This window comes from Xenopus laevis, chromosome 1L (assembly GCF_017654675.1).
Source record: "Xenopus laevis strain J_2021 chromosome 1L, Xenopus_laevis_v10.1, whole genome shotgun sequence".
Lineage (NCBI taxonomy): Eukaryota > Metazoa > Chordata > Amphibia > Anura > Pipidae > Xenopus > Xenopus laevis.
This window is the reverse complement of record NC_054371.1, coordinates 58,900,528-58,924,694: the sequence shown is the minus strand read 5'-3', so window position 1 is coordinate 58,924,694 and position 24,167 is coordinate 58,900,528. Positions and strand designations below refer to the sequence as shown.

At 38.6% G+C, this 24,167-nt stretch overlaps 1 protein-coding gene across 6 annotated transcripts in view; it reads right to left on the bottom strand.

Moving 5' to 3' along the window:
• The window catches only part of fbxw7.L (F-box and WD repeat domain containing 7 L homeolog), a 139,953-nt gene that overhangs the window by 87,626 nt on the left and 28,160 nt on the right, over positions 1-24,167 (bottom strand). For 5 of the 6 annotated variants that reach the window (XM_018249543.2, XM_041582615.1, XM_041582612.1 and 2 more), the window contains one exon: positions 6,182-6,748. In XM_018249543.2, the coding sequence (XP_018105032.1) occupies positions 6,182-6,679 (498 nt within the window). In that variant the 5' untranslated portion in view covers positions 6,680-6,748. 6 annotated transcript variants of the gene reach the window in all.

The window sequence follows — 24,167 nt, the reverse complement described above, 5'->3', positions numbered from 1 at the left end:
AACTAAAAATTACACTTTCACCGATATCCTGTAGATTAGGAGTATTCAGAACTCCCTTCTCTGCAAATTTCTGCTCATAGGGTGAGTGAAAACAAAGCAACCTGATAACAGTCTGAATTCCAAAAATTTAACTCTAAAAAATAAAGACAAAAGAAATATACGCAAATATAGGTAGGGGATCCGTTATCTATTAGCACTTTATCCAGAAAGCTCCAAGTTACAGGACGGCAGTCTGCCACAGACTCTTATTTCATCAAATAATTCAGATTTTAAAAACTGAATTTCGTTTTCTCTGCAATAATAAAACAGTTCCCTGTACTTGGTCCCAACTAAGATATAATTAATCCTTACTAGAAGCAAAACCAAACAATTGGGTTTATTTAATGTTTAAATTATCTTTAAATAGAATTAGGGGGTTATTTATTGAAGTCCAAATGCCAAAAATGCAAAATCCGAATTTGTGTGGAAAAAAAGAACTTGATTTTTTTGGAATTTATTTAAAGTCTGAATAAAAAAGTACTCCAACACAGACCTGCCGAGTTCATGTAGAAGTCAATAGAAGAAGTAACGAAGATAGGTTGATGTGCACTGGGTTTTGTGCATTAATCCAAAGTTGTTGTGGTTTTTAGGCAAAAATTCAAAAGAAACGCACAATTCGAGTTTTTTCCCCGCACATAAAATTTTCAAAAAAATGTATTGATAAATAACGGGGAAAAAACGTGCGGATTTGGTCGGAGTAGCATTCAGAAAATAATGAGACATTTTTGAATTTTGATAAATAACCCCCTTACTGTATGAAGATCCAAATTACAGAAAGATCCTTTATCTGGAAAACCCCAGGTCCTGAGAATTCTGAAGAATAGGTCCCATACTCTATATAGCTAATCGTACACAGCTGTATTTTGCTTCTTTAGTTGCCCCTATTAAAAGGTGCTTCTTCTGGACTGGCAATCTGTAGATTCTGGCAAATGCCAGAGGGGCTGCTGTAAGATGCCATAGACAGTCACTATTTAGTGGGCTGGTGGGGGGCTGTTTGGGCTTCTGTGTAATTAAAATACCACCTGGAAAAACCCACAACCAAGCAATAGTGATGGGGAAATCTGTCCCGTTTCCCTTCGCAGTGAATTTTCCGATGGCAATTTTTTGCCACAGTTTCATGAAAACATTTGCAGGCTGCGAAACGAGGAGATTCGGCGCAAACCCATGCATGGCAAATTTATTCGCCCATCACTAACCAGCACTAAACATTTTGGCTAAGTATAAAAAGGAAAAGCAGGGAAATGTATAGAGAGATTATTTCAGATGGAATGAAGTCCTCCTGTGCCAAAGGTCAGCCTTTCTGGGATTTTCCTATTATGCAGAATAACAGAACAGAGCACTTTCACAGCAGGAAAATCAAATCTTTCCATTGCCTCAAGACTTCTGAAATCATTCCAAAGTAAACAAAATGATATATTTGCAATGTGACCTTATGGGAAAAAGTATCTTCATACACACAAGAATGTAGTCATTCCTGTGTGTCCCAAGAAGCAGCAGAGTTTTATCAGTATGAAGTTTAAAGTGGCAATACTCCCTTTTTTAACAGGAGTTCAATGAATATGTCACTACCCCAGTCTCATGAATATGTCAGTATCCTCATAAATTATGAATTCTTTAATAAGAAAAATAAATAACAGCTCATTTATGTGTATCATTTGGAAAGGCTCCCTCTTTATATGCTGTACAAAGTTATCTATCTATCACATTAAAGGGGCAGTAAACCACTTATTTCAACACTAGTTCTATGAACAAGGCCTGTAATGAAAAGACTGTTGTTATACAGGTATGGGATCAGTTATCCGGAAGCCTATTATCCAGAAAGCTCCAAATTACGGGAAGACCATTTCCCATAGACTCCATTATAATCAGATAATTTAAATATTTAAAAATTATTTCCTTGTTACCTGCAATAATAAAACAGCACCTTGTACTTGATCCCAACTAAGAAATAATAAATCCTTATTGAAGGCAAAACGTATTGGGTTTAATTAATGTTTAAAAGATATTTTAATAGAGTTAAGGTATGGAGACCAAATTACAGAAAGACCCCTTATACAGAAACCGCCAAGTCCCGAGCCTTCTGGATAAGAGGTCCGATAACTGCAATTAGGAAATATTTATGGCTTTTGTTATTTCTTGCAAAAAAAACAGGATAAAACCTGAAACAGAAACTAAAGTCACATTTTACTGACTCGTACGAGCACAATCAAAACAAACCAGCAGCCCTCTGTATAAACAAAACCCCTTACTTCCCCTAGCTGCAGTGTGCTTGGCTGTGAGATAAACTGCACATCATTATACAGAGTGCTTCTCAGCGGGCTGCACATTTGTCTTCACTGTGCTTGTATGACAAGTAGTAGAATGTGACTTTCAGTTCCAGATTTTTCTCTGTTTCGTACAAGAAATATAAAAATACACAAAGTTCCTAATTAGCAAAGTATGTTCAGCACAAGCCCTCTTCATATAACTAGTATTGTAAACAGGGGTACGCTGCCCCCTTTAATGTGATGCTGATAATGTTTCTAGGCAAACTTAATTCATATAAAAAAGGAACATATCCAAAAGGTGAATAAAACCCCTCAAAACAGCATTTCTGCTCTATTGTAAGCATAGCAGCAACTCCTTCTGAAATTTCCAATATCCAATATATCCAATATATCGAAATCTTCTGCAGATATTGGTCGGCTTGTCTCCCACCATACATGCACCACAATTTGCATGAAAATTAGTTTTGTACAAAATTATAGGTGCGTCTATGGCCACCTTTAGTGAAATTTCGTTTTTATACTAATTATTTCAAATGAATTATTACAGACCTGTTATGATGCTTTACTTTAAGTGTAACAAAGCTGCACAGGGAATTAAAGGATTCCCAAAAATTGCTTAAATTATGTGAATGTGAAGCATGAAGCCTTCCATGACCCATGCAGCCCTATAAACCAGATAGCTCATGGTTTGTCATCCTGACAGGCAGGATTCTATCACTCAAAGCCTGTCCCATTTATTTTGCTACGGAAACATTTCCTGTATATCTATTGCAAACTCAAACACACTTACATGGCGTGGGATTATTCTGCTTTACACTGTGCAAACTTTCCATGGGTTGCAAGGATTTAAACTAGGTGGCGGAATTATTTAGTACTGTAATTGGCATACTGTAGTTATTGGTGCTTTACTTATTCACACAATTGTATATATATATATATATATATATAGACTGGCTTATTTTTTTAGGACTATTGGTTATGTAATAAAAGGCACTAAGTTTGCCCACGAACAGTAACTCATAGCATGCAGCATTTATACTGGTCACCTGTGTAAAAGCAAACATATTGGTTGCTATGGGCTACTGCACCAGGGTAAACGTTATGCCTTTTATTATTATGATTTTTATTATTTATTTGGAGGTACAGGTGATAAATTGCAGTTATCAGTACAGGTATGGGATCTGTTATCTGGAAACCCAGGAAAGCTCCGAATTATGGAAAGGCCGTCTCCCGTAGACTCCATTTTATCCAAATAATTACAATTTTTAAAAACAACTTCCTTTTTCTCTGTAATAATAAAACATTACCTTGTACTTAATCCAAACTAAGATATAATTAATCCTTATTGGAAGCAAAACCAGTCTGTTGGTTTTATTTATTGTTTACATGATATTCTAGTAGACGAAGTATGAAGATCCAAATTACAGAAAGATTCATTAGCTGGAAAGCACTAGGTCCCAAGCATTCTGGATAACAGGTCCCATACCTGTACTAGTGACCAATCGGTCTTGGCTGTCCTTTTGTAACATGTAGTAACGCTGTTCAAAATGAACTGCCGATTGCGTACTACTGGAAAATAGACAAAGTGATACTGAGACTAAAAAACTTCTTTTTAAAATATGAATGTAGACTAAAAGTATAGGTCATTGTAAATGTTTTTTTGCTGAGAGGATTATTTTTGTAAGTAATTGTTACTTAAAGTTTCTAAACCTGACTGTTTTGCCAACCTGACTGTCCCATCTCAGCCTGTCAAGTTAGAGATTCTAATGCTAACGGACTCCTGCTGCACAAATATGGCAGCCCCCTCATACAGGAACATGGGGCATCAGACAGGTAATGTAAAAGAATTGTGCAAATACTTTATACTATATAAAATTATAAGTAGCTTTCAAAGGCAATATTATGATAGATATAAAAAAAAAAAAGTGTTTAATTTTTGGTGTCAGTATGTCTTTAAAGGGATACTGACACTAAAAACCTACATTTTAAAATATGAATGTACATTAAAAGTTACCTATAGGTCATGTTTATCGTTTTTTGCGGAGAGGTTTGTTTTTGTAAGTTATTGTTAGTTGAAGTCTCTAAACCTGACTTTTGCCAACCTGACTGTCCCATCTCACCCTGTCAGTTAAAGTTTCCAATGCCAACAGACTCCTGCTGCACAAATATGGCAGCAGGAACATGGGCATCAGACAGGTAATGTAAAAGCATTGTACAAATACTTTATGGCAAAATAATAATTCAAAAGCCAATATTATGATAGATGTAAAAAAAGAGTTTAATTTCTGGTGTCCGTAACTCTTTAAGAAGGTGGCCATAAATTAAAATATCAATTCGTTTGGCAAGGTCGCCAAACAAATGGATCTTAACCCGATATGTCCACCAAACGCAGGGCGATATCAGGTTAATTTGTTTGTTTGGCCCTAGGGCCCCTCAATCAGGTTACAACGAAGGAAATAGGTGCAGACGGGATGAGGACCGCATTAACTACCCGATGCGGTCTTCAATCACCGAGAAAAAAACTTGCCTGATCGATATCTGGCGGATTTTTATTAATAAATGTCAGCAAGTCGAATTCATTCGAAAAATGTTTCATTGCATTTTATTGCACTTTACTACATTTCAGGTTAAGAAACACAGTCATCTTTAGGGCAATAGCAAACATGGTTCACCTGTAGCATTAATCTGAAGTGGCAAGCAACTATTGTGCTTTCTCATGATGAGAAAAAAAAGACTCAGGACAAAGGGCAGAGATGGGTTAGTCCACGCGAAAGTAAGTTCATAAGTGAGGATTGCACCACAGTTTGAGAAATATTGATAAACACAGACAGAAAGACTATATGCTCCACTTAAAAGAGAACCATAATGAAAACTTCAATATGTCTTGTAAAGTCTGCAATTTAAAAACATTACAAGAATAATATTTAAAAATGACCTCACATTTTAAAGATTTATAACTTCCACACCAACTCAGGCATTCATGCAGCTCTCTTAAATTATGCAATATCAGTTTAAAATCGTCCAGAAAATTAGGAATTAGTTTTTTTTAGGATAGTTCACATTAAATATTTTCATAATTAGAATTCAATGGGCTACTAAATATGGATGGGCCTGGTACCAGAAAATGACAGCTTATGTCTACTCTTACAACAATTAGATGTAGAGCTAAATATTATTAAAGCCTGTGAAAATAAGGAATGGAAAATATCCTGGGATAGAAGCCCACAAGGGAAACAAGCAGATTAGTCTGATCTTGGCTGGGCCCCAAGGCACCAATGGTAATGGTAAGGTATATTAGCAGACTAGTCTGACCCTGGCCCTTTAAGAATTCGGATTTGACTATTTGCCACCTAAAACCAGCGAATTACTCTTTAAGTCAATGGGAGAGGTCCAGGAATCAATTTTGAGATGTTCCACATGTGTGCTAAGCCACATAAGTACAGCATTTTCAAATGTCAAATGCCTCTAAAAATATATATATATATATATATATATATATATATATATATATATATATATATATATATATATATATATATATATATATATATATATATATATAAAAGTATGAAATTGTACATATGTAAGCAAAATGAATACAACACTGCTGTTTTCAGCTAGCATCGATAGCACACAAGCGATTTTCTTTTATACGGCAAGTTGTTCATACTAGAATAACAATATGTGAATAAAACAAAGCAGGGGGCACTAACCGTAAAGATGCTGAAACAAAGCACGCATTTGTACTAGTGTGCAAAGTCTAAATCTGGCATTTGTATTTTATGTTGCATGAGCAGCTTTTATTCTAAATGAATGGAGGAATACTGAGGTAGTGAAAAAAATGTTTCATTGCATTTTATTGCACTGGTACTCACCTTGCCTTTTGGGTTGAAAGAGATAGATTGCTGGTTTATAGGCATGCCCACCAAACTATTAGAATTAGGAATGTCGCTGCCATTTCGATGCTCCTCTTCTCGGCTACTAGCATCAGATTGTTCAAAGTCATCACTGTCCTGGTCCATTTCCTCTTCCTCTTCATCTTCAGCATCACAGCCCTGATCCTCATCCTCATCTTCATCCTGCTGAGAATGTTCATGATCTCCAGGCTGATCTGCAGATTCTTGATCTGCTATCGTAGAGCTGTTATTGTTTTCTTCCAAATGTTCCTGATGGGGCTCGTTTCTTTCGAGGCTTCCAGGGGCATCCTCATCGATCTCCCCATTCAGCACTATGTGCTCGTCTTGCTGTTCTTCCTCCTCTTCTACTACTCTGTTCATTTGTTCCTCATCTGCTTGGCTGGATGAAGCATTACCTCGTACAGAACCGCCAGTCCGTCGCCTCTTGCTGCCCACAGACAGCAGTTCCTGATTCATTTCCAAAAGCCAGCTTGCTACTTCATGGACCTTGGCTAGACTGTCTGATGAGGCAAATGTTTTCACATTCTACATTGAATAAAAAGAGAAAGATAAAATGAATACTCAATAACACAAAATAGTGGCGTGACAATAATTACATTCACAACTGTTAAACTTTTGTTTCTAAAATGAACACAGAGTAGGTTGACCCTATCAGATAGCAAGAGCAGGTGTACAAAAGAACGAAACAATGTGATCCATATGAAATACCTAATGCTTGGATATAAATAGTCTTTACATAGGCATAAGTGAATATAATCTGTTGCATGGACATATACTGAGCTACAACATAACACTTGGCTAAATGAAAGCATAGAAAGAAATATATGAAAACAGGAGGAGGAAAACCCAGAGACAACACAAGAGTACCTCACCTCTCATAAGTAAAAACAAAAGGACGGGATAAGAGTGCAATAACATAACTTTTATTGGGCCACTCTTACCCATCCTTCAGCAAATATCATCACCCAGAAGTAAAGAGGGCTTGTAATATAGCAAGAATATCAGCACAGAAATATGGGCAGTTATAAATTGGTCTAGGGAGTTTTCTTAGTGAGCAAAGTTTCCTTGCCTGAAAAGTAAGTGGAGGGAACCTACACAATACACTATTAACTCAGTGTCCTCCGTGTTCTGCAAATTAATTTGGGAAGCATCAAAAAGTGGTGAAAAATTCACCAAAGTGGTTTTAATATGTGCAACACCCAATAGACCCTCTTTGAGCTACAGTATATAGAAAGAGGCATAACAGAGACCTAGCACTATAGCCAACTCTAGTTTCTAACCACAATTACAATTGGAAATTGTCACTGAATATTAATATTGAGCAAATTCAAGTATGAACTTCTCTAATGCTAGTTAGATGCTATGGCTTACAGAAGTCATAAACAAGCCCCATGTAATAATAGACAGAATTATAAAGGCATTTACAATGATTCTAAAGGCGCAGTCCTGTAGCCATCCAAAGATGGTTGAGGCCTTTGGCCCTCCCCTGGCCTGACTACATAAGCATGGGTAAAAATGGACAGAGCTCTCACCAAGAAGCAGGAAAGTAGGATAAAATATTTAACACTCATGGCTACTACACTAATAACATAACCGAGAAGATTGTGCTATAGATGCCATTTTTAATGGACAGGGAGACATTATTTTATAAGCACTCAATACTTGTTACAGTCTCTGGCCAGGAAGTGGGGGCAAAGGAGAAGCACTGCTCCTGGGAATCATACATCTTTTATTTTATCAGCAGCATAGAGATCTGCCAACTTTACAGTACATTCAAAGCAAAGTATGAAAGGAGCTTTATTAACCTATTCACAGAGGTTGTTGGTCAAGTACAGCTCACACCCACTCCTCGGTGCATCTGTGGAACCTGATGGACACCTCTCAGAACCGCAGAAGTCATATGAGAACACAGAGCTTGCGAAACTTTCTCAAAAACTACAACAAATCTCCAACTACATCTCTCATTGCTTTGGTCTAGATTTCCTAGAAGACAGTTCGTGAAGCTCACCAATTGAAATATCCATGGTGCTCTGTTGTACCTGTACCTGCTGCTGGTGCACTTGAAACACAATTAGTTACTTGGGTTAAAAAAAGACCATCTAATATCTATAATATCTGTACAGTGTGTAGAACTTTACTACATTTCAGGTTAAGAAACACAGTCATCGTTAGGGCAATAGCAAACATGGTTCACCTGTAGCATTAATCTGAAGTGGCAAGCAAGTATTGTGCTTTCCCATGATGAGAAAAAAAAAAGACCAATTTAAAAACATTACAAGAATAATATTTAAAAATGACCTCCCATTTTAAAGATATATAACTTCCACACCAACTCGGGCATTCATGTAGCTCTCTTAAATTATGCAATATCAGTTCAAAAATGGGCCAGAAAATTAATCTGATTATAATTAGGAATTCGTTATTTTTTATGATAGTTCACATTAAATATTTTCATAATTAGAATTCAATGGGCTGCTTAATATGGATGGGCCTGGTACCAGAAAATGACAGCTTGTGTCTACTCTTACAACAATTAGATGTAGAGCTAAATATTATTAAAGCCTGGTGAAAATAAGGAAAGGCTAATGGAAATTATCCTGGGCTAGAAGCCCACAAGGGAAACAAGCAGACTAGTCTGATCCTGGCTGGGCCCCAAGGCACCAATGGTAATGGTAAGGTATATTAGCAGACTAGGCTGACCCTGGGCCCCAAAGTACCAATGGTGCCTCAATGGTAATTCTCTCCAGTACTAAATGAATGAATGTTGAAAACAACACTTGCTCCACTTGCACTGTTTTGTCCAAAATGTGTATCTTTGATGAAGGAACAGGACTAAACTAATGACACACCTTGGTTTCCTGGGGTAACTGCCCCTACACCTACATATAACTGTCAAGACATCCCATACCTCTATTTAGCAAGATTTTGGGTATCTTCCTCAGTAGTGGTAGGGTATAATGGTGCCTTGAATTCCAAGCAGCACATCAGTAAGTGACAAATCAATCACATGTTCACAATGGAACCGTAGGGTCAGAGAAGATCTGAGATACCAAGTGTTAAAGAGTCACAACTAAGGGCAAGGCCAGACATGGCGTTTTTAAAAAAGCTCCGCCAAGCGTAAATACGCATAAACTGCACTACCACTGAAACTAATGGAAAACACACTATGGCAACTCACACAGGGTGCTTGCAAGCCGAAATCCGCCACAGGACGCCAGTATTGGCGTTTTTCAGCAGAAACACCAATACGGCAAGAAACGACCAAATCAATAGACTCTATGGGATCTGCACGTTTGAAACCAAACTTTGCGTAAATACGCAGCGTATTTTCAATATGGCGTCCAAATCCTCAATGAGAACAATGAGAAGTGCATGTTGGGAAAAGAAACGTACGTGCTGAAAAACGCATGTTGACGGTCACATGTGGTTTCAGTGGCGTATCTACGCCCATCGTTTCTTTTTTTAAAACACAACGTAAAAACGCCACGTCTGCCCTTGCCCTTATACTGGTGTTTTGCAGTTTCCTCCAACTCTCCAAAGTCAGCAGTGATGACCAAAATGATTCAGCTTAATACACGTGTAAATGGTGGCCTTTGCTGAAGTTATTTGTTATCCCCATGTACCACAAGCAACTCTTGAATATAGAAAAGAAAGAAAAAAAAGAACCCGTCAGGCTACGGCAATCAGCATTTCTACAGCAACTCAGGCTGCAATGTTAAACATCCATTAAAGTAGTCCCTGACTCAAAACATGCCACTGCATCTTTGTGCTGCCAGTAAATCAAACGATCCTATTACAAAATCAATTCCTCAAGCACATTTCTGCTGCTACACAACCTCCTGATATTGGATATGTTTTACAAGGTCAAAAATGTTACCATTCCTGCAAGCCATTTCTAAATAAGTTGTAGTTGGGTCCAATGCTTGAGAATGAAGTGCGGACAAGGACTAGTTACCTTTGGTTGGTTGAAGCATGCGATGAAGAGCCTCTGCAAAGGGTCTGATGTATGGCTGCAAGAAATCAGATCGGAGCAGCAGGTTGAGCGGCCCAGCCTCTTCATTAAGGAAGAAATGATGCTGCAGCCACAGCCACACATTGACTTGCTCAGGAGAGGAGTTCTATCCTTAGGAAATAACCAAAGCTATTGTCCCCCATGCACTTATGACTAGCTAGATGCCTCATTACGCAGCGACCTGGCTTAAATTAATACTGATCAATACAAAAGGGAAAAGCAGGAGGGGAGACTGAACAAATAAAGCTATTGCTTGAATGGAGACCGTGTACTCAGTATAGTGCTTTTCTGGACAATAAGCCGGCATTAGAATCCTCAGTTGAAGGAGCGATTCATTTAACAGTTGCACGCTGCTCAAAAGAGGTAAGTCTTTTTTTTCAGCTCCACAAACAGCATTATCACTATCCCACTGTGCATGTGGAATTTAAGAGGCATTCAAAGTACACATTAAAGCTCAGTCACTTATCTGTTGGAGTATTCCAGATCTGCAAACTAGCCAACCTTTTCCCCCTCGTTGCTGTCCTCGCGGTTCCAAATGGCCAACAGAACAGAGCCACACCTCTTCATGCTGTCCCCAAGTACCCTGCCTGAGAAATGTTCGATACCTGAAAGGAACTGCTGCGTGCTCTAGCTCCCTTAGTCAGGAAACAGTCACCACTTTACTAGATCTCCCTGCCAATCACAGTAGTTGACCTTTCCTGACTCTTATGTTCAGGGGGGTCTGTCAATTACACACAGCAAGCAGGATCCTATCTCTTTCCACTGGGCTGCATACCAATTTACAGCAGTAATTTGGCACATAAAATCCTGCATCAATATCCAGGGACATGTCTCTGTACCAATAAAGAGAAATCTCACATGCATTCAAATCAGTCATGGGTTAAAAAAAGCAAATAATCACTGTTTTAACTCCCCCCTTTCCCTTGCAGATGACTGATAATAGGTGTGTAAAGAACAACAGGTATTTGTAACAGCATTACTTCAAGCTAACTAAAAATATCTCCAATCCCCAGTTCTCTCCCTTCCCAATTTCCATATTTATATCAAACAGGCTATGGAAAGCAGCCGCTGGCACACGGGCACATGCATAAAGCAACACTTCTGGCGGAATGCAAGCACATCATACAGAGGAAATAAAAAGGGCAGCGTTTGCTTTCTCTTGATTTAAACAGCCTAAAAGAGGAGTCTATCTTCCCTCACCTTGCACTGCCCTTTCGGTATTAAAATGCCAGAGAAGTCTATTTACAGGAATACCAAAAATGGAACATGCAGGAGAAACTGGAGAAAAAAAAAGAAGCACTTTGGCAATTGAGCATGGTTGCAAACAAGCAAAATAATGCAGTAACCTTTTACTCGCCTGCTGGAGGTACTGTCTGCTGCATAGAATTTTAAATCCTCATTCATCTGCAGATGCAATTCAGCTGCTTTTGCCAAGGACTTTTTTTCCCCCTCCTGAGCCGCTACTACCAGGGCTGTTCAGGAAAAAAAGTGCAGATTGTGTGGAAAATTTAAAGTAACACCAGGTGCAATAACAGAGACTTAAGGAAGTGGTTAACCAACTTCGAGGGAACAGCAACAGCACCAACTGGGTCCACTCTGATTAGAAAGGTTTCTGTAGTCCACACTGTACTACTAAGCTGAATTGTGGCCAATATATTCCTTCTGTGCTGCACAGCTGTGAATCTATGAAAATATAGTGTAAAGAGGGCAGCAGCACCACTCCCTGCTTCCCAAAATCATCTCCAGTGCCACCCTCAAATCCTCTGTCTGCAATTTACTGAAAAGCACAAATCGACACATAAGTGCTACTGGGTAGAGGTGAACATCTATGATCTTCCCTTACTTCAATATCAACTATATAGAGTTGTATTTATAATTATGTGCTCACCAGTAAAGAACCAGATCAAGGCAAAGCATACCAGTTAAACCATGGACGCCATGCTCAATGTAACTGAATGTGTCTCAGTGGGACCTGGATTTTACTATTGAGTGCTGTTCTTAGATCTACCAGGGAGCTGTTATCTTGTATTAGGGATCATCTATCTGGTTACCTTCCCATTGTTCTGTTGTTTGGCTACTGGGGGGAGGAGGGAGGGGTGATATCACTCCAACTTGCAGTAAAGAGTGACTGAAGTTTACCCAAGCACAAGTCACATGACTAAGGGCAGCTTGGAAATTGACATGTCTAACCCCATGTCAGATTTCAAAATTAAATATAAAAAAAATCTATTTGCTCTTTTGATAAACAGATTTCATTGCAGAATTCTGCTGAAGCAGCACTATTAAGGATTAGTTCACACAAGGAGATTCAGGGAGATTTTGTCGCCTGACGACTAATCACCTATTCTTCTGGGCGACAATCTTCCCGAATTGCCTCAGCGTGTCTTCCCATAGGCTATAATGAAAAGTTGCCTCCGCTAAAGCACACGCAGCGCTGCGTTTGCCGAAGTCGCCCGAAGTTTTCTCCGGGAGGCAACTTCGGGCGACTACGGAAAACGCAGCGGCGCTTGAGCTTTAGTGCAGCGCTTTTCATTATAGCCTATGGGTAGACACGTTGAGGCAGTTCGGGGAGATTGTCGCCCAGTAGAAGGGGCGATTAGTCGCCAGACTAACCCTATCTGATGCATTTTTGAAAAAAAACATTTTCCCGTGACAGTATCCATTTAAGGCAGCTGATCAAACCAATCAGTTTTCCTAAACACTATTTGACCCAATAAAGCTAAGGTAAATCCAAATAAAATAATAACCAAAATTAAGCATGCAGAGACTGCATTTGGAGTAGGGATACAAAAACATGCATCTCTCTACTAACTGTACAGGTATGAGATCCATTATCCGGAATCCCGTTATCCAGAAAGCTACAAATTATGTTTCCCATAGGCTCTGTTTTATCCAAATAATCCACATTTTTAATAAATATTTCCCTTTTTCTCTGTAATAATAAAATAATACCTTGCATTTGATCCAAACAACGATATAATTAATCCTTATTGGAAGCAAAACCAGTCTCTTGGGTTAATTTTACTTTAGATCTTCCTACCTTAAGTCTACTAGAAAATCATGTAAATTATGGAAAGAACCATTATCCAGAAAACCGCAGATCTCTAGCATTCTGGATAAAAGGTCCCATATCTGTACTTGTACACAGCAAACTTGACCTTGTCACTGATGGTTTAACAGGCTTACCTCAGCTACGGTGCCTTCAGTTATTTATCATCATGTGGCTGCCCTCCAGCACCACTTTATACATATTAATCCTCATCATCATTTATTTATATAGTGCCAGAAAGCTACGCAGTTCTTTACATGAATATATAAAGGGTCTTACAATAATTTAACAAAACAAGGGTTACAGAGTAAAGACGGAGATCAGAGGGCCCTGTTTCCAAGAGCTTATGGAGACAGCTGAAGGTTATACAGCCAATTATACACTAAGAACATTACTAAAAGGCTAACAAGTCATGATACATAAAAATTTATATATCACCATATTCCACAACTTAAAGTCTAAGGTCCCTACAGCATTCACACACTATGGTCTGTTGTATCAATAAAAACACCTCTAGAGTACCTCTAATCAAAGGCACAGTATTGAAAAGATATTGTTTACAATTTATAATACAGGTAAACCCCAAATTTTACGTACCCCACCATTTACATTTGCCCATAGTTTGCATTTCGTTTTTGTTTTTTACAGTCCCTTCATGTTTGAATATATTTCAGTGGGAGCATTTTTGACTGTAGTTGATCAATACAGATTACCAGCTCACAAAAATAGTACAGTGGCTATGTGTTCCAGTTGACTGCTTGGGTCTCAGATCTAAATGGAAATGTAGCATGCACATGTGCCACACAACCATAAGGACCAGTCACATTAATTAACGTGCTACTGGTGCTGGTCACAAGGGTAACATATACTGCAGGGATCAGGTAAAAAAAAGCGTTCAAACATTCCACACAATCTAAAATATAACATCATGTATTATGATCTTGTACATATGTGCCATCAAGTGTAAAATGTATGGTGGAAACAGGTATTAGCATGACAAATGCCAAGTTGGACTCCAGCTATGCAGAGGATTAAGATGGCCATACTAGGGGTAGCAATTTGCAGGAGAAAGAGCAGGTGGGGGAGATAGTGGTGGAGGGCCCATGCAGACTGAGCAGAGGTGGAGGAGGGGTGAAGCAGGCAGGGTGCAGGTTAGAGTGCTGCACGGAACCAATTTGTTAAACATGAACCCGACCCGCAACCCGCATACTTACCCGCTTGGACCCGCTACCCGACCCACAAGTACCTTATCCGCAACCTGATCCACTGACCAAGAAGCAGGTGTGATCAGAAAAAAAGGAGTCAAACAAGAAGAGCTGTCATTGTAAACCGGAAGTGACATCATTAGAAGTAGGCACGATCAGAAAAAAAAAAAAAAGAGTAAAACTCGCTATTGAGAAGACCAGCGACCAGTCCCGCAAACCCGGAGAACTGCTGACCCACATCTATACCCACTCCGAAACCTCTACCTGCAACCCGCAGGGAACCGCAGGTTTTTGAGGGTATCCCGCGGGTACCCGACCCGCTGCAGCTAGAGCAGGTTAAGTATTACAGGTATGGGATCCGTTGTCTGGAAATCCGTTAACCAGAAAGCCCATTTTATCCAAATAATCCATCTTTTTAAAAAGGGTTTCCTTTTTCTCTGTAATATTAAAACAGTATCTTGTACTTGATCCCAACTAAGATATAATTAATCCTTATTGGAAGTAAAACCAGCCTTTTGGGTTTAGTACTTACATGATTTTCTAACAGACTTTAGATACGAAGTTCCAAATAACAGAAGGATTCATTATCCGGAAAACCCCAGGTGCCGTGCATTCTGGATAGCAGGTCCCATACCTGTATAGCATTGGGCACCAATATTAATTGAAGCAGCTCTGCCATGAACTATGGATATAGGTCTATTTGCGTAGGAAGCAAGCAGCTAATCTTCAGGCAATCAACCTAAAATTAGTTGAATAATAATTGTGAACAGCCCCCTTGTACAATATTAAACAAAAACTCAAAAATCCTTGTACATGAAAAACTAACAGCATTAAATAATTTGAGGATACTTCAGAAAAATGCCACGCAAAATAACGTTGCAACGCAAACAAAAAAGCAACCGTGTTGTAAAATAGTAAGCTCATTTGGCATAATGTACCCCCAACACAAAATACTCACAACCCCGAACCTAAGCCTTCAACCCAAGTACTGCATCAGGAAATTGCTACAGGAGGAAGATTCAGGGTTTCCAAAGAAATCACATTAGCAGGCAGGAAATATGAAGAGTAAGGTCTGTAATCAATAATTTATTAGTTGGTTCCTCATGTCAGCTTCTTTATTGTAGTATTGATTAGGAGGATGTCTATACATGGCACTAATGACACGCGCACCGGAGATACGGCCATTAGAAAAATGCAGAAAGAATGAACACAATATTGAATTCCCCAGTACAACCTGGATAGAATTATGGCTACAGGGACACGGTCGGGAAAGAAGGAAACAGCTGGCAATTTAATAAATTAACACTTCATGCTTTGTAGCCACAATTCATCACCCCACAGCAGGACTGTTTATCAGACCATAGTTAGATGTATAGTCCATTTGGCCTGTCACTTATCTGGAGGCAGATCAGAAGCACTGTAACCATTCGAGTGCCAGGCACAAGAAAAGACTCAATTCAAATATATCCTTTCAACCCTACACATTTTGTAGTACACAATGGGATTCTTCAGAAATGATCTATTATTTACTGTGTATCCTGTGCTTGAATGGCTTCCCTAGGGTTGCCACCTTTGCCAGTAGCTAATCCCGAACAAAGGGGCGGGGCAGATAGCATTAGGGGTGGAGCAGTGATGTTTGGGTGGGCATGATGACATCATGATGATGTCGTGGAGTTATAATGCTGGGTCAGGTTTATTGCATCACTTATATGCATATAGGCTGGATTTCTGTCCAGTTTTCGCAATGTTTTAAATGGGACAGTTTTGAACAGACAGCCCTTCGAAAAACAGGGATTTTCAGTTGAAACCCACATGGCTGGAAACCCTACCTCTATCTATTCTGCCCCATGAGTAAGATCCAATCCTTTAACTACAGGTATGGGATCCGTTATACAGAAATCAGTTATCCAGAAAGCTTTGAAATACAGCAATGCTAATTTAGAAAAACGTTCTTATTTTCGATTGATTTGATTATTTCGGTTTCTGTAATAACAAGAAATTAACTGCACTTGATAATAACTAAGCCGGGTCATGGTGAGTATCTTGGTATTTAATTGGCTTTCATATATTGGCAGATTATTGTTCGGATTTCATAAGGCTGAAAACCAAACAGAAAGTTGAGACCCCAGCAGGCCTAACATATAAACAATAACCTTGCACTGAGCACACGTTTGCAAAAAAAATTGCTAAAATCACGGCCTTTTAATAACATATTCAACAAGGAACTACATGTACGGGATCAGTTATCCGGAAAGCCGTTATCCAGAAAGTTCCAGAAAGCCCGTCTCCCATAGACTCCATTTATCCAAATAACCCAAATTTAAAAATAAATAAATAAATCCTTTTTCTATGTATTAATTAAACTTTACCTTGTATTTGATCCAAACTATGATTCCTTATGGGAAGCAAGACCAGTCGATTGGGTTTATATAATGTTTACATAATTTTCTAGTAGACAATGTATGAAGATCCAAATTACAGAAAGATCCGTTATCCAAAAAAACCCAGGTTACCGAGCATTCTGGATAACAGGTCCCATACCTGTACTTTAAAGTTAAGCAGTTATCAGCCTATAAGCAAAATTGTTTTGCTTTAAAAACATTATTGTTGCCCATAGACTTCAATGCATTTCGGGCAAATTTTCAGCAATGCGAAACAGGTCAGGTTCGCCCATCATTAGTCACTTGTATCCACTTTGGAAGGACTGTATTGGGTGGGGAAACAACTCCAGGAACTAGGAAGGCTGAGCAGAGTTGCAGTGCAATAGCACCTTAAACCAATTAAAGTTGGCGGCATCTTCCCAAGGACTGGCAAAGGATATCAGTAAAAAAAAAAAAAAGATAGACTGTAGGCACATCTTACCAGACATTTTTTTGCTTACACATGCAGCCAGAGAGATGCCAGAAAGACCCCAAAAAGGCTTATCCATAGCTGTGCTATGGTCACAGCTCAATGTACATCAATAAAGAAGCAAACAACCAATCTCTGTATCTCAGACACAGGAGAGCCATGTACTATAAAATGTATAATTCACTGCTAAATCCTTGAGTTATTATTGTTATTTCCAGACACGATTCTGGAGCCTTAAACTAATTGCTTTCTTAACTTTGGATTCCTTTTTCTTTATTACTAAAGAGCTTTCTTAAAATACAATATAGGTTTACACATTCAAAAACACTTTTGTGGATCAGAAATTTTAAAATAGAAAAGAAATAATGTTTATTTAATAGAAAGAACAAATGCACCAGTCACACAGACTTTGTATCTTTTATATTGGCTTCCACCCTGCCATGTGTAACCTCTGACTGTCACTTACAGCCGTACACATACAAATGTAAAATCTCGAGCTCAGTGGTAGTGAAAGCTGAGCTCACGTACAGGATATCTACAGGGTATTTAAAATAATGCCATTTATAAAAATGAGACAACCCTGTAATGCTATCAAGTAAACAGCAGGGGTCAGGAAACAGTAGCTTTGCTTGTCCTATACAATACGTGAGTTTTCTCACATAAGCATTGCTCTTTATTCACAGACCTTATAGAGAGAAGGGGATTGTTACATGAAGAGCAATTTAAATGCAATGAAATACAGCTAGAATATACATCACAGTAAAATGAGAGCATCAAATATACACTTCATAATGAAAAGAAATATTTAAAATAAAATCGGTTACTACTGTATATAATAATGAGTCAAACTTGCTCTTGTTCGGTAACCCAGGATTCAATTAACATTAGTACCAGATCGGATGTTTGATCCCATTATTCTATGCTGGATACAGCTTTGTTCTATCCTGTTAATACACAGCGCCCTACTGTGTTTACCCTAATAATGAAAACATTTCTTCTCCTTAAGACTGCAATCCTTTTGTGGTGGGTGCCCTTGAAATACAGCAGTATGTGTGATATGCACAGACTTATAAATGCAATACTATAATATAGAAACACTGGGAAATGTTCATTGCCAAATGCACAGTTGTGTTGAGGTGGACATTTAGGGGGTTATTTATCAAGGTCCAAATATCCGAACCTCAAATAATTTGTGGTTTTCGGAGGGAAAAAAAAAACGAATTTTTCTTGATTTATTTAAGTCCAATGGTTTAAAAACTCTGAATCCGCAACCTCGGCATCTAAAAGGTCTCGAAGTCTCAATGGGGAAGGTCCCGGTGTCTGTGCTGATGTCTGTACCAATATCCAATGATTTTGGGTTTTTTGTAGAAAACTCTGAACAATTTGGAGTTTTAGGGGAAAGCTCCGAAGTTTGCCCAACCCTATTTTTTTGGGCTTTTTTTTCTTCATAAATAAGGTCAGTTCGGGAATTCGGAGTTGCTCGAAGTTTGATATTAGAAATACTGAGATAAATTCGGACCTTGATAGATAACCCCCACAGTCTTTTTAGTTGTGCAAAGTTTACTGGAGTGACCTGAAGAACTCTCTTACAGAAACTATATGCTGGCATTCGACCGGCTATAGCCTTAAAAGAAATAGTAACACCAAAATAAGAAAGCGTTTTAAAGTAATTAACATATAATATAGTGTTAACATGCACTGGTTACAGCTGTGTGTTTGCTTCAGAAAGACTACAGTAGTTTATATACACAAGCTGCTGTGTAGCCATGGGGGCAGCCATTCAAGCTGGAAAAAAGGAGACCAGGCACATGTTATTTAGCACATAACAGATAAGCCCTGTCTAATACAATGATGTTTATCTGTTATGTGCTATGTTAACTATGTGCCTTTTCTTGAATGGCTGCTCTACATCCAAATGAAAATGCTGGAAACACCTGAATGCATTTCTGAAGCAAGTATTTTCCTTTACTGTTTTAGAGTTTGTATATATCATTTGCTCCCTTGATATAGAGGTTGCCATCACTTCAGCATAATCACAATTCTTGACGCTGACCGAAAGGTAATTTCCTACACAAGTTCAATCACGCTGGAACGGAATATATATATATATATATATAAATAAATAATGTTCTGAAGCACAAAAATATGCTGGTTGGGATTCAGGATAATGTACAGTAGACCACTCATCTTCCTAGTGCATTAAGCAGCCTTTATGTATACAGATGTATAAGAGATGATGGGGAGTTCACAGTGATATAAGAGATATTGAATCAAATAACAGAAAAGGCATGTAAAATTGCACACTTGTAGAATTATTCAACACAATGATAATCTGGGCTATACTATAGACAGCAGTCTGCTCATATAAGGTAACATGAAAGAAGGCAACCTTAGCCACACATGGGAACGCTCATTATATCCAGCCTACTAGCCATACTGTATTGATCATAATTATCTGTCAGATCAATAAGAAAAAATACAAGCCTATTCAATTCCATGTGGGCAATGACGTTAGCCAGTCGAGCTGATTCAGTTTTCCTTGCGCCCCACAAAAACCGAAGAATATACCATTATCAAATGTCACTAGGCGAGTATAGCTATTAAAATGGAGCACAAGCCCATATTTCTCATTCAAGTTCACCAAATGAAAATAGTAATCAGGCAGCGCCCCTACCATCAAATATGGGTGTCCAGTCCAAGCTATAATGTTAAAGAGGTTGATCACATGAGAGAACTTAGAGTACAATATAAAGAGCGATATTCTGAAACAATTTGTGAGTGGTTTTCATTATTGGTTGCTAGGGTCCAAATTACCCTACCAACCGTGCGTTGCTTTGAATAAGAGACTGTAATGTGAAAAGGAGAGGGCCTGAATAAAAATATGAACAATGAAAATTAGCAATAACAAATGTGTAGCCTTACAATGCCCTTGTTTTTTTTAGATGGGGTCAGTGACCCCCATTTGAAAGCTGGAAAGAATCATATGAAGGCGGCAAATAATTGAAAAACTATAAATAAATAAAAAAATGAAGACCCAATGAAAAGTTGTTTAGAATTGGCCATTCTATGATATAGTAAACGTTAACATAAAGGTGAACCATCCCTTTAATGGATTTTGACCTGCCACATTCCAGGATGTGAATAAAAGTTGTCGCGGGGGGGGGGGGGGGGGTAAGTGTCCATTTTGTAAAGCATTATGAGATCAAGCACTCAGTCAGAGGAGCAGGGTTATGTAGTAAAAGGTGCAAAGCTTGCTAAGGGCTCTTACTCACTGGCGTTCTGACCTGCGCTCCCCTGCGTTCCGTTTTTTGGCGTTCAGCCGCAGGGGAGCGCAGGAATAGACGCATGTCATTATTTCAAATGGGGCTGTACTCACTCAGGCGCGTGTAGGCGCCGAACGCAGGTTGAGACACAACATGCAGCATTTTTCCTGCGTTCGGCGCCTACACGCGCCTGAGTGAGTACAGCCCCATTTGAAATAATGAAATGCGTCTATTCCTGCGCTCCCCTGCGGCTGAACGCCAAAAAACGGAACGCAGGGGAGCGCAGGTCAGAACGCCAGTGAGTAAGAGCCCTAAAGGTCTATATACCTATTGAAACCAATCAGCAGGTGGTGTTCACTGGTCACCTGTTAACAAGCAAAGAGCTTATTGGTTGCTATGGGATTCTCAGAACTTGAGAAATTTTACTTTTACAGAATGCTTGAGAGTGGGTAATCTACTGGAGCAAAAATAACTTTTCCAGTGAGAAATGTTATAATGTACAGCACTCGCTGGTGCAAACCATAAAATTCTTACATTCTTACACTAGTGGAAGGGGCAGCTAAACATTTCTGGTCTTGCAAATGCAATGTTAAATTCGTGCAAAGCTCGCTCAAAGGCATACATTTTTTGCATTGCAAATATTTTTCTCTTTTTATTTATATCTATTTATTACATTCCCCCAAAAGTGTGGCAGCCTTTTGCACCCTACCTGGAAAAGTAACCCCGTTAAACAGCAGCTCCACTGGAGAGGTTGCAGTACAAATGGGGTTTGGCACTGTGCAGATATTGACCAGTCAAAATGGTGTGCTTGGACACAAGCAAGGTCATACTAAATATTGCAAGATAAATACAGGTATGGGGGGTGGTCTGTTATCCAGAATGCTCGGGATAAGTTCTAATAGAAAATGATTTAAATATTAATGAAAACCAATAGGCTGGTTTTGCTTCAATAAGGATAAATTATATCTTAGTTTGGATCAAGTACAAGCTACTGTTTTTATTATTACAGAGAAAAAGGAAATGACTTTTCAAAATTTGGATTATTTGGATAAAATGGAGTCTATGGGAGACGGCCATTCCGTAATTCAGATCATTCTGGATCCCGGGTTTCCGGATAACAGATCCCTGTACTCTAGTTGCAAATTACGATATCCTTACAAACATAAGCTTTTCCTACTGCTTGGTCCAGCTCTCATGCATGTGCATAATTGTTTTGTTGAGCACTCGCATTGTCTGAATGTTGGCACCCAGAGCTTGCAGAGATATGTAGTGACCAAGGTCACACAATAAATATAACTTAGCCTGTACTATAGCTCTAGATGCATATTTAAACTGTGGCTTGAAATAGAATATAGCTTAGAAGTATAAGCACTGTGTCTGAAATGAAACAGAAATTATTTTATATATATATATATATATATATATATATATATATATATATATATATATATATATATATATATATATATATATATATATATATATACATATATATACATATATATACATATATATACATATATATATATATATATATATCTATATCTATATAGTGGGATCATGCAGAAGAGACGTGAATACGACATGCAGGAAGCAGTGATTTGTCTGCTAATAGAAATGAACATAAAAGGACTGCTGGCTCTAGTATTTGCTGCATGCAAAGCAATGTCAGTAACCGGCACTAAAGTCACTTGCATGCCCTTCCTAGCAAACGGAAGAAGGCCTCACTATTCACGTAGACTTTTACTTGCTACTAAGTATAATGTATAGGCAAGCATGCACACATACCTGAAACAATAATTTTTACATGAAAACACTCCTGCCCCACTTAAAATTCCAATCTTGTTCCAGCTATTATGTTTCTTCTGCATGTAAAGTTATTTGTACATCAATTCTGAGCAGCCAACGCTAGCAATGTTGCTTCCAGAGTTTTAATGAGAGCTCTAATCAGAGGGCTGAGAAGAATAATTACAACAAAAAGCAGTTTGATATTTAAAAAAAAAAAAAAATGTAGTGCATTAGCTCAGTCCGCCATTTATTTACAGTTGGCGGGGGGCAGAGGTGGGAACTGGCATGAGAGTAATGTTCTTACTAACTTTTTTGTGTTAAAGTGTAAAAAGAAACGGCACACATAAAACACCATTTGATTGTCAGATATCATCATATAAAAAATTACATTTATCAAGCTGTGCATTCATTTAATTTTTTTTTCCATGAAAATTCAGCAGCCGCTTAAAAATGCTGTTAGGAAAAAAAGCACTTTTTTTTTCACTGTAGGAATTTACTTGCTGAATTTTTCCCAATTGGTTTGCATGTGTTACACCAGGGTTCCCCAACCACCGGGCCGTGGACCAGTGGTGGGCAACGGGCTGTGCTGAACTGGGCCCCCTTCTGGACTCAACTGCAGGCAAAATTACCTGCAATCCCAGCTCCCTGCCATGACCACAGCTGTGAGAAGCCCAGGAGGCTCTCTATTGATTGCTATAAGGACCAAAATACTGGACAGTTTTTTTGATAAGCCTAAAATGCACCCACGCCTACAAACCAGCCCCCCACCCGGTCTCTGTAAAAATTGTCTTGTTTGAAACTGGTGCGTGGTGCAAAAAAGTTGGGGACCGCTGGGTTACAATAGTTAGAGAGACAATGTGCCCCAGAATATATTTTAAATATATCACCAAGTATTAAATGTGGTCCGGGTGCACCAGCCCCAGAGCACCAGCTTTAGGGAGCGGCACTCCAGAAAATTATAAGAAAGAACAGGATTGTCTGGCACTCAAGTGGATCCACAGGACCAGAAAAACTTAGGTTAAAAAATGTATCTTTATTTTACAAAGTTAAAAAATAAAAAAAAATAAAAAGTGTATACTTGCATCTCCATCTGCCCTACGCATTTCGCACCCACCAGGGCACTTAATCATCATTATGGATCAGTTTGAGTGCCGGACAACCCTGTTCTTTCTTCGCCACTGGGTTACACCATAAAAATAGTTGCATACAATATTAATGTTAAATACCTAGTTCAGGCAGCATTTACAGATTTTCCAGTGTAAATTATTTTAAGCAGCATCAAAAATAGGCCCCTAGGTGTACAAAGTTGATAGATTAGTCAGAGCATGTAAATAATTATGTGTACACACAGTTTCTTTGAGCTGCACAACTGTCTGCTATCTGCACACACAAGTCAAGAACTTCCAGCAGTGGTCATTAGGGGCCCCTTTAGTTTATAACAAAGTTGCAAATATAAGAATACTTTGCTGTAACAGCCATTTAGTACCAACAACAATAAGTTTCAGAGCATTAGTTGTTTTAGCTGCTGTTGCTTCCCCCCCCCCCCAACCCGGAAAGAGGCAGAAGAGGAACGTAACTAAAAAATAAAAATGAAGACTAATAGAAAAGTTACTAATAATAGATAATTCTATTACATACTAAAAGTGAAAATAGATTTTCTAATGAACTCTTGTAGTCTACAGTTTTATTAGAGATATGCAAAATCATCATTTAACGCAATCAGAGTTTCCAGATTTAGTGGAATGTTCGGGCACCGGTCAAACCAAATACAAACATT